At 35.2% G+C, this 11710-nt stretch overlaps 1 protein-coding gene across 1 annotated transcript; it reads left to right on the top strand.

The window, feature by feature from the left end:
• The first annotated feature begins 3356 nt into the window (after positions 1 to 3356).
• LOC111919905 (omega-amidase, chloroplastic) lies at positions 3357 to 6521 on the top strand. Its single transcript, XM_023915459.2, has 10 exons — positions 3357 to 3752; positions 3883 to 3999; positions 4116 to 4340; positions 4598 to 4691; positions 4770 to 4844; positions 5021 to 5099; positions 5207 to 5222; positions 5485 to 5568; positions 5762 to 5844; positions 6266 to 6521. The coding sequence occupies exons 1-10, from the start codon at positions 3438 to 3440 to the stop codon at positions 6342 to 6344; spliced, it is 1167 nt and encodes a 388-aa protein (XP_023771227.1). The 5' UTR covers positions 3357 to 3437; the 3' UTR covers positions 6345 to 6521.
• The last annotated feature ends 5189 nt before the right edge of the window (positions 6522 to 11710 follow it).

Genomic DNA, 11710 nt, shown 5'->3' with positions numbered 1-11710 from the left:
CTTCCCAGTGTAAATAAGCTACTAAGGATGTTAAGGATCTTATTCAAGAATCTAAACTTTTCTTAGAGTCGCTTCAAGATCATGCCAGCTCCTATGCTACCACGGTTAATGCTTCGGTTGACTCTCTAACCCACTCACTTCAAGGAGAGCAAGCAAAATTTGAAGCAGTTCGCGCTGATCTTCAAACCGAGAATACATCTCATATTTCCTCTATTGACTCTCGGTTAGAGAAACTCGTGGCTGATTTAGCCATTGAACGACAACTGAGAGATGAACTCGCTAGACAGACTACTACTATGGCGGCTCAGAAGGTCCAGCTGGAAAAAACAGAAAAAGAGATTGAATTGTTGAAGGTTGAACATGCTGTTTTTAGAAGCTGTTCTGGTGATGTCCTGGGTATACTAAACAATGTCATTCATGCTAATGATCTTGCTTTGATGCTGACTATCAGGAATCATCTTACTACCAAACTTCTTCCGGCGATTGCCCTGCTTCGTGAAATGAAGGGTGTTTCGAAGCCGATGGTCGCTTTGCAACAAGGAGGAGAGGGTGTGCAAGTTAATGTAGAAAAGTCATCTGGTTAACCTCCTGTTCAACCGAAAGTTGTGATCAAACTTGAACCGAAGGGTAATGAAGCTTCGGGTTCTAATGTTAATGAAAAGAAGGGTCCATCCAATGATGATAGTAATGAAGACCATAAAACAATAACCGACATTCTCAAAGGAAAGCAAAGAGATCAGGAGTTAAATGAAACTCAGAGGATTGTGAAGGAAGAAGATGAGAAGGAAAGGAAGAGGAAAAAAGAGCATGATGCTCTTGGATGTAAAATGGCCCTTTTCCCATATTGACTAGGAAAAAGATGATAAAAGAGGCGATTGAATTCCCAAGTGTTTTCTGGTTGGAACCAGTGGCTTCATTTGTTATTGAAAACACGAGGGATTCTCAATTCGATAAGCCTATGACGAGGAAGCCGTTTGTTTTTCACTGCTTTGATTCTACTGCTGAAGCCCCTTCGCCTCATCCTCAAATTGATCGAGAACTTATAGATTTTTATTTGCAGTTCGGTCAACCTCAGTACTTGACGTGGAGTGCATAGAAGATCACGTTAGTCAAAGTGCTGAAGCCTACGCATGCAGGGAAGTTTGTCAATGTTCGTTTCAGAATTACTCGAGGTACGGACAACTCGGTCTCTATAATTTCCCTTGCAGATCTCCTAAACTTGAATCCTCATGATTGGATTTTGTTATACAACATTTTGCTTACATATGCAAAGGAGTATGAACCGATCCTGAATCATTTAAAGAGGATGTTGGGGTCGTATATTTACAAAGTGGCTAAGATGGACCAAGAGATTGCCACTGTCATGAACAAGAAACCGATTGTGAAGCCAACTCCGAAACCGGGAGATGCGAATAAAATGACAATGAGTCAAATTGATCCTACACATCTAACGGTCATGTTCACAAGAGCCGAACATAGCAGGTTTTTATTTGCTCTTGTGGTTAAGCATCTGTTCTCAACCGATTGCTTGGAACACATCATCAACATTATTCATCGGTGCATGAAGAACAGTGAGTCTGATAAGAAGAACTTCATAGACATGCTTCGGTGGTATATTACATTTCGTCACACTCTTCTAGCCATTATATCGAAGCTGTTCAAAACTGTTAAGAAGTCTTCAGTTTCTCAACTGAACTGAGCTTTCGGTTCCATAGACGCAAAGGGGGAGATTGTAGGATAAATATGTTGCGTCATGGGCTTTGTTTGTATTTACCGGATTGGGCCTGTCCATCCGTGTTTTGTTAGGGTTATGTAGTATATATAGTGCATGCATGTATGCATTAGATACGTTCTTGATTCTATTACTTTGATTATCGTTCTGTAACCCTAAAACACCTCTACAGTCGAAGTTCTTCATCGAGCTCTTCTGGGGTGTTGATGTTTAATCATTCAACATTGTTTGAGCCATTCCTGTGTCTTGTTCTTATTGCTTTATTCACTGTTTAGAACATATCGATCCTACTAGAATTTTAATTCCAACAATTGGTATCAGAGCAGGAGACTGTGTAACAAATACACATTCCTTCTGTTTGAAGAATACTATAGGGTTTCCGCTTTTATCAAATATATAGGAGCCGTCGTTTTCTTATCGACGGAAACTAGTGTTTTTGATAAAACCCTATTCTCAAGTTTACAGGTCAGACTCTAACAGTTTCAAGGAAGGCTTATCATGTCTCAAGACGACGTACAATCTAATCCCATCAACATCTCCAACATCATTGGATCCACTACAAGAGTACCCATTTTTTACACGTAGATTATGAAGTATGGGCGCATCACTTTGAAGATTATGTGGTTGAATCTGATGACAACGGGTATCTCATCTGGGAAGTAATCACGTTGGGTCCATTTGTTCACTCTGGAACGAATACAACTGTGAAAACCCAAAAAGAGTATAACAAACTGATAGCAGACGAGGATAAGATTCCTCAGGATGAAAAAGATAAACTGATGTGCAATGTCAAGACGTTAAGAATGATCAGATTCGCTTTACAAGCTAACACCTTCCGATTAGTGAGGTTATGCACTACAGCTAAGGAGATATGGGACAGGTTGAAAGAACTATATTCAACCGACGAGGATATAGAGCACTCTATTCAAACTCTGCTTCTCTCTAAGTTTGGAGCATTTGTACAAAAACCTGAAGAAACCTTGCTTCAGATGTTTGATCGCTACAATCATCTGCTCAGCAAGATGACAAAGCATGGTATTGAAAGGAAGGTTATTGAACAGAAAGTCACCTTCCTGAACGGTTTAAGACCCGAGTGGATGGCGGTTGTCTCAACTGTAAAAACGCATGAACAATTCAAAGCTTATTCCCTAGCGAAACTTATGGGAATTCTAAAGTCACATGAAAGCACAGTATCAAAAGAAGCGAAGTTGATCTCTGGTGTCGGCTCACTTGCTCTTGTCTCGAAGAACAAAAATGTGATTGAAGAGGAAGAGGAAGATGACATGTCAGAGTGTGATCTTACGAGTGACGAGTATGCGATGACGGTGTCGAATCCAAAGAAGTTTGCTCGGAAGAAATTCCCTGTCAGTAAGAACCAAAACTGGCAAGAAAGCTATAGTTCAGAAAAGATAAAGAAAGAGTCTAAGAATACATAAGGAGAATGAAAAGAAGGAGAGCAAACTGGTAGGCAACTCAGGGTATGATTGCAATTAGTGTCGATACTTGTGTTTATAAAAGAAGTTTTTTTAATATAAAATTAAAAAAACTGATTTATCCCTAATAAAAATAGTCAAACCTAGAAAACCAAACAAAAGAAAAACCTCAAGAATAGTGCCTAATACTGACTACTGCCTACGGTAGATGTTCCATCAATTTTAACAGAAACAGAAGTAGCGTCAATGGTGAAAGTGACGGCGGAAAAGAAATGAGAAGTGGATCAATTGCGTTCTTGTCCACAACTCTGCCTTCATATACTTCGCCTGTAAATCTCAAAACTCTCCGATCATCGGCTGTTGTCGTAGCTACGCCGCTCGGCCACCGTCTATCTTTACTACGCAACTTCCGGGTTCCGCAAACTGATAGAAAAGTCAACAAAATCAGCCCTGGTCACAATCTATTCAGCGTTACCACTACACGTACGCTCACTCGCGTCTCAGCATCATCCATGGCGTCTTCTTTTAGCCCCGAGAAAGCTAGGGTTCCTCCTGCTATCGATACGCCAATTCCTCCAATCTCCAAGGTTTCGTATTTCAAAACCTCTGTGCATGCATAGTGCTTAGATGCAATTGGGGATATCCATGTACAATTCGGCATTCAACTTTACAAATTACTTGTTTTGTATGACTGATTGTATGATATCGGGATTGCAGTTCAAGATTGGACTATGTCAATTGTCTGTTACTGCAGACAAGGAGAGGAACATTGCCCATGCCCGTGTAGCAATCGAGGAGGCAGCTGAAAAGGGTGCCAAACTTGTTCTTCTACCTGTAATTTTCTATTACGAACTTTTACTCTTCTGTATATCTTCCTTCGTCGTTAGTTAAATGCAAACTATGAACTCGATTTTGAAAGCTCTAGAACTTCAACAATTGTCATCTCTCAGGAAATATGGAATAGTCCATATTCAAACGATAGCTTCCCTGTGTATGCTGAAGACATTGATGCTGGGAAAGACTCATCTCCTTCAACAGCAATGTTGTCTGAAGCTGCTCGTTCTTTGAAGATCACAATAGTTGGTGGATCCATTCCAGAAAGATGTGGTGACAAGCTTTACAATACTTGTTGTGTTTTCGATACTGATGGAAACCTGATAGCTAAACACAGAAAGGTATTCTTCTAATTATGGTCTTTAAGCATTGGGAACTTTAATATTATATCATGCTGTTTTCATTTACTTCATATTAAGGTAATGCATTTTGAAAAATTCAACCCAATTATAAGAAATGAAAGTAGGGTGCTTTGAGAAACAAATCAATAGAAGTATGTTGCAATTTCTTGCATATAACCCCTAATTTTACTATCATTATCATCATGAATTCATAGAGATAAAGTTGTGATAATTAGTGTGATATGACTACATGACAGATACACCTTTTTGATATCAATATTCCTGGAAAAATTACATTTGAGGAATCAAAGACTCTTACTGCTGGAGAAACTCCTACTGTTGTTGACACAGGTTTGTTTTTAATTTAATGCAAAATGTTTAAATAATTTTTAATTAATGATTCTAATTAAATTATAATATTATATGCAGATGTTGGACGCATAGGTATAGGCATCTGCTATGACATTCGATTTCAGGAACTAGCCATGCTATATGCAGCTAGAGGTTTATTATACAACTCACACTTTTCTACTATTTTTTTTTTTTTTTTTTTCATTTGAGATTTTTGGCTATTGTATTTAAATAATTAAATTTAATTCCTAACTTTTAACAATTTCCGTTTTTTACAAATTAAATTAATTGTTAAGCTACTTTTTATTGTAATGAATGTTGCATATCAGGTGCTCACCTACTTTGTTATCCTGGGGCATTCAACATGACTACTGGTCCATTGCACTGGGAGTTATTACAAAGGGCAAGGTATATTTTTTATATATATTTTTATATTTTTATATTTATGAATTATATAATTGAAAGTTTTAACAGTAAGATATGCTACTAATTTAATTTATATATATGATATGCAGGGCTGTGGATAATCAGGTATGATATACTAATTACCTTTTTAAACATTTTCATCAAAAAAAAAAAAACAGAAGTTGTAATTTTAATGGCAAAAAAATCGGACTTTTAGTAGTTTTCTATCTTTTGAACTAAGATTTGTCATTTGATACATTATAACTGTTAGAAAAAAATGATTAATCTTCGTTGAAAACATAATTGTAATATCGGATAATGTGTTGCATTTATTTATTTAATTTTATATAAAAATAAAAATTAATTAGTATTGATTTCGTGACAACAGTTATATGTAGCAACTTGCTCTCCTGCTCGAGATGCTGAGTCTGGTGGCTATGTGGCATGGGGCCATTCCACCCTTGTGGGACCCGTAAGTTTCTCAACCTCATTACTCTCTTATATTCGATTTATTTATTTATTAGTTAAATGCAAGAAATTGTTTTCTACTTTTAAAATTTTGACCAATTATAGCAATGTCATTCAAATATAAAACAAATAGTAGGATACTATAATACACCAATAAATGAGAGTATGTTGTTATTTCTTGTTGTGATATTTGATAGTTTGGAGAGGTATTGGCTACTACAGAACATGATGAGGCAACAATTATATCAGAGATTGATTATTCACTTATGGACCTAAGGAGGTGAGTTTTGACTATGAAGTTGTTTTAAAAATCATTACGTGTTCTTAATTATTATCTTGCAAAACTTTAATTAAGTTATTTCTAAAACCTTAATTGAAAAAGTTTTTAAAACCGTTTACGCTATGTTTGGCAGACTAACTGAAACTAAACTGCTAGCTGATAAAAAATGACGTTTGATTCAATATTTTAAGACAAAAACGTAATACATTTGGGATGTACTCAAGTTAGGATATTTAAATAAATGGTATATTTAATAGAATTTTGGAAAAACTCCATTTGTTGAAATGCTAGTTTGAGTAGTTTTCTAAAAAACTTGCGTAGAAGCTAGTTTTTAGCTTTCCAAACATAAGAATTTGAAAAAACCGAAAAATATAAAATGGCAAGTTATAACATGGTATTAATTATTAAATAAAATGTATAGGACAAATCTCCCGCTACAGAAGCAACGTCGTGGTGACCTCTACAACTTGGTTGATGTTCAAAGGTTTAATTCTCAGTAATTTTGGCTTTTTTTTTGGTCATTTTATTTTAGCGACGTATGTTTGTGTAACATTTTATTGCTGAATTTATAATCCCATTGTTGGGTGTTGTGACTTTTTGCATCACAATTTTACTGATTACTCGTTTGTACATTGTGGAAGTTATGTCCTTTTTAATAGCCTTCTCTCTTTGTCCCATTTAACACTTGTTTCAATATCAATATAATACGTGCCATAAATATGTATTTTTTGTTTTCCTTATCAACATTAGTCTTAGTCGAATGACTTAAAATGTTTATAGGCTTAATTAATGACTTAACAACCAATAACTCAAAATTTGCTTTTTAGGTTAATGAACTTTTAGTTGTATCCAATAAACAAACTAGCTTTTATTTTGGTTTTAAAATACTAGCTGTTACAATTTGTATCGGTTAAATGACAACAAACACTATCATTTCGCTATGTTTAACTAATAGTCTGTTATGGTCATTTTTTCAAACCACAACTTCAACTATATGGATTTTTACCGACTAAAATGACAAGGTCACAAAACAATATGACTTTGTTAATGGTTATTGGTTGTGGTTTGAAAAAATAATTACAAGATGTTTTTAGTTAGATATAGCAAGGGAAATGACGGTGTTCGTTAACATTTTAATTGATAAAAATCGTAATTGTTGGTATTTTAAAACTAAAATAAATAGTTAATTTTTTTATTGGATACAATTAAAAGTTTAATGACCTAAAAAACAAATTTTATATTCGTGGTTGCTACTGCTTGCCACTTTAAGCCATTTTCCCTTAAATTAAATTAAAACTTTATAGGGTTAATGTCATTTTAGCCTATAAACTTTTCGTGTTTGTTTTATAACGTCTATTTTTTTGTGTATTTTAAGGGCTTAAAGTTCATTTTCACCTATCATTGAGGCCACTTAACTTGCTATAACATGTTTTAAGATTCCACTTCACCTATTCCAACCTCCTCCCTCACCTGGTAACCTCTCCCCTTCCGAACTCTCATTCGAGTACTTGACATTTACCATGCCTAATCCATTTGCACCATCGATCGTCGCCGATCACCACCAACTCCAATGTTTGTCGTTCTCTGTTAACCAACTTGCAGAAACACCGATCGCTGCTGCTAGTTGATTATCACAACCTTACCTTCCAATCTCCATCCATCCTCTCCACCTCCGGTACCTCTTTCCCCAAATTATTTGGTAGTTTCAAATTTTATATATGGGTTTGTATCTATTAATCAGGTCAAATACCCTTACATTCTTCAATATGTATCAATAGTTTGTTGTAGAAAAGGGTTTTTCAATGTGATCATTATTTATCGAATTGGGTCCATTACTTTCTCCAAATAACTGTGCAATTCGTATTCTTTCGAACGCTAATATCGAATTCTTGAATGTGATTGATAATCATAGATTAGCCCGTTTTCTTATCTTTTTCCCGCTTTATTAGACAACATTAATGATGAGTTTTTAGCTTCTGCCGTCATTAGATGGTTGTACATCAGCATTTCGTAGAAACCTTGCGTTGCCTCTTTTACAACACCCATACAACTCCAAATGTAAACATTCTCGACATTTATGGTCGACAAAAGCTCGAATTGTTAGTTCAAGCTCATAATTCAATCATTGGTTCGAACCAAATTACCAAAAATTCCTTTTTCTGAAATCCCTTTCTCTAAGTTACATAAGCATTTCGTCAATAGATATGAATCTACACCTCACAATTTGCCTCAAGATCGAGTTTTTAGGGCTCATAAGTCTGAAATCGCAATCACTATCACTGAATCTCAAGTAATAGTCGAATTGACGAGTCGGACATTAAAGAGTAATGACGTTTTTAACCCAAAAAAAATAAATCAAGTTCCCAAAACTACAAAAAAGAAAAAAAAAACTTAAGGACATTTTGAAACAAACATGGAAATTTTGTAGGGCTAAAATGACGTTTTACCAAACATTATAAGATGTGAAACAATTAGTAACAGTAAATCAAGAGAAATTAAAATGTTTAAGAAAGATGAAAAGAAGCCTCAACAGTCTTGCTTTTGAGAGGTTCAATAATTGTATTCTATTAAACGAACATAAGTTATTACAAAAATAATTCTAAGACCTAGTTAAGTGTCTTGGACAAAACACTCTATGATACCAATTTGGTATGTTTTTTTCTTTTTAAAACACGATTTAACACACAAAAACATCATTTAAGTAAACAACATAACATCCCGTTTGTTCCAAAATCATAAATCATAAGATTAAATCAAAGTTAATTAGAAAACTAGTGGGAGTCTCAACAGTAAAATAATAACGATGCAAATGTATAGTCACGTTGCGTCCTTCCCTTTCAAACCAGAACAACCTGAAAAACCTTTAACGGAACACGTAATTTTAAAGCTTAGTGAGTTCCCTAGTATACCACATATTCCATCACACATACAATGTATACAACAATCAACCCATGGCTATCACAACTAACATTTTGGCTAGAAAATTCTATTCTCATGTAATCATTCAAGTATTGTAAAACATGTACTCTAAGTGAATATCACTCAATGCTCATTCAAATACATCTCTCATGTTCAACTAAGGGTTGGAAACCCTAGAAACCCCGGTTCAAGTTTGCTATGGACTAGGATTTTCTTATTGGGCCTAATGGGCCAATAAGCCTTCAATTCGAATATTTTGGGCCTAGAATCCGTAATTGGACTCTAAATGACCCACATTCATAAAACTTAACACTTTGGGCCATGTGGACCTAAAATGGTCCATGCTAATCCTAATGGGCCAAGTTGGGCCATAATAACTCCAATAGCCCTAATGGGCCATAAACCCGATTTCTTTGGTTCTAATGGGTCGTGAACCACCTAATGGACTTGTATTGGGCCGTGAGCCATCCTAGGAGCCCAATGGGCCGAAAATATTATTGGGCCTATGAAATTCAAAGAAAGCCAAGAATCTGAGCCCAAAACCATTTTTCCTTCATTCCATTAGGCCCATTCTCGGCCCAAGGTAAACAAAAAAAAAGAAAAGAAAATAAGAGGACTAATGAGCATGAGACACATCATTATTGCATGGAGGATCTCCATGCAACATCACTTTACTCTCTCTCTCTCTCTCTCTCTCTCTCTCTCTCTCTCTCTCTTCTCCCATCTTCTTCTCATCCGAATCACCCTCCTCACCATCTCACCTCTTTCAAAAATCTTCCAAAGAACTCTCTCTAGAAGAACCTCCTTCCTACTCCAAATTTTCAAAGATTTAGAGTTGTTTCAAGAAGATTTTCACCAAAAATCATCAATCCTTGGTAAGTCACTACACATCCAAGTTATATAACTTCATTCTTATGTTAGATCACCCCTCCTAAACATTTGATTGTGATCACACTCTTAGAAACCTCATAAGTTCGAGATCTACTCAAGGAAAACTTGCTAGAGCCGGAACCTCTCTCTTTTCTTCACCAAACCGAGAACAAACAAGCAAGGTGAGTTCATACCCCCTTGTTTTCGATTTTCATATGTTTTCGGGGGAGAATACAAGTACTATGTGATATATCTAAGTATTGTGCATGTTATGTGTGTGTTTATTGTGAAAATATGGTTAAATATTCTAGATCTCGAAAAAAATAGTAAAAATGGTTGATTTTGTTAACTAAGATACTCAAAACAACACTCTTTAAGGGTGAAAATGTTAAACATGCATGCTTGTTGAATAAAACTACAATAAACCATGTTTAAGGATCATATATGTCAAACAAACAAAAATGTGGGACTTTTTATGACACACACGGTTTTCATGAGGACAAAAAGAGTCATTATATTTCAAAAATGAACTTTTATGTTATTTTGATATTAAAGGGACCATAAATGAAAAGTTTCGCATAATGGGCCTTTAAATGTGCTTTACGACTTTCTTGGGCCCAAAGTGAAAAATATTGAATTTGGTGGACCAAAAATGTCTTTATATGTAAACTTGAGCCTAAAATGAAAAACTCACGATTTAAGGGTTAAAACTGACATTTATTTCTAAATTGGGCCAAAAATGTAAAATTTACGGAAATTGGGCTGAAAATGTAAATTTTATAAAATAAGGGCTGAAATTGTAATTTTTACAAAGTAAGGGCTGGAAATGTTACTTATTATGGAAAAGGGCTGAAAATGTCAATAAATGTATTTTTGGACCGAAATTTTAAATTATTTTACAATTGGGCCGAAAACACAAAGTTTCATAAATTAGTCGGCTAAAGTGTTATTTTTATCAAAAAGGACCAAAAATGTCATTTTAGGTGAAATAAGTCCTTAAATGTAGGGCTGACAATTCTCGACACGACACGAAATAAATGGGTTTGGGTTGAGTTTTTCAACCTGCCAACCCGCTAACCCGCCAACCCGCCAACCCGTTTATTAAACGGGTCATATATGGGTTTCTCAAAAAATAAATGGGTTGACCCGCCAACACGTTTATATTCTTAATAAAAAAATATTTTATTTTTTAAATGTATTTATGTATCAAGTATTAATATTTAATAAGTATTATATAATATATATACCATTTATTCATAGACCATTTGACTGTTTTGACATTATGACTCGTGCGCGGATGGTCTAAGATCATAAGTCGTAATCTATAAGATTAAGTCTGTAAAATGTTTCTATGAATGTTTTTAATTTTCATTTTGATGTTTAAGACTTAAATATCTAAAATTCAGACCCACGAACCTAAATCTGACCCACGAACCCGCCAACTAGTGAACCCGTATAAATAAATGGGTTGGTGGGTCATATATGGGTTTATGTTCCAAACCCGCCAACCCGTGGCCCGCCAACCTGTGACCTGTATATTTAAATGGGTCGTGTTTGGGTTGACATATTTTGACCCGCCACACGCCAACCCGAACACGACACGATTGCCAGGCCTACTTAAATGTTTTATTTAAGTCATAAAGGACCTAAATAGTCAATTTTGTTGAAAATAAGCCCAAATTGTGAAGTTATAACTTAATGGACAAAAAGTTTCCACTATAACGCAAAAATTAAGCATTTTATGTCTTTTTGATAAATGTTTAAACTGAAATAAAGATGACGTAACGAACAGAAACAAAATACAATGATTACATGTTTATTGGGCCTAATAACCACTATACATGCTTATTGGGCCTTCGTGGTCAAATTTCATGTTTGTTGAGCCCAATTCATTCTTTACATGTCTACTGGGCCTTAGTGACCCAATTACATGCTTAATGGGCTGAAATCATCTTTTACATGTTTATTGGGCTTTGGTGGCCCATTTACATGCTGATTTGGGCCTGGACTATTCATTATATGCTTAATGGGCCTTAAAGTGTTCATTTGCATACTTAACAAGCCTGTAAATAACTTA

This window comes from Lactuca sativa, chromosome 5 (assembly GCF_002870075.4).
Source record: "Lactuca sativa cultivar Salinas chromosome 5, Lsat_Salinas_v11, whole genome shotgun sequence".
NCBI classification, from domain to species: domain Eukaryota; kingdom Viridiplantae; phylum Streptophyta; class Magnoliopsida; order Asterales; family Asteraceae; genus Lactuca; species Lactuca sativa.
This window is presented reverse-complemented; position numbering and strand designations above follow the sequence as displayed.

Coding starts and splice junctions, on each gene's coding strand:
- LOC111919905 (XM_023915459.2), top strand. CDS start 3,438: ATGAGAAGTGGATCAATTGCGTTCTTGTCCACAACTCTGCCTTCATAT. Junction 4,000..4,115: donor CCAAACTTGTTCTTCTACCT/GTAATTTTCTAT, acceptor GTCATCTCTCAG/GAAATATGGAATAGTCCATA. Junction 4,692..4,769: donor TCCTACTGTTGTTGACACAG/GTTTGTTTTTAA, acceptor TATTATATGCAG/ATGTTGGACGCATAGGTATA.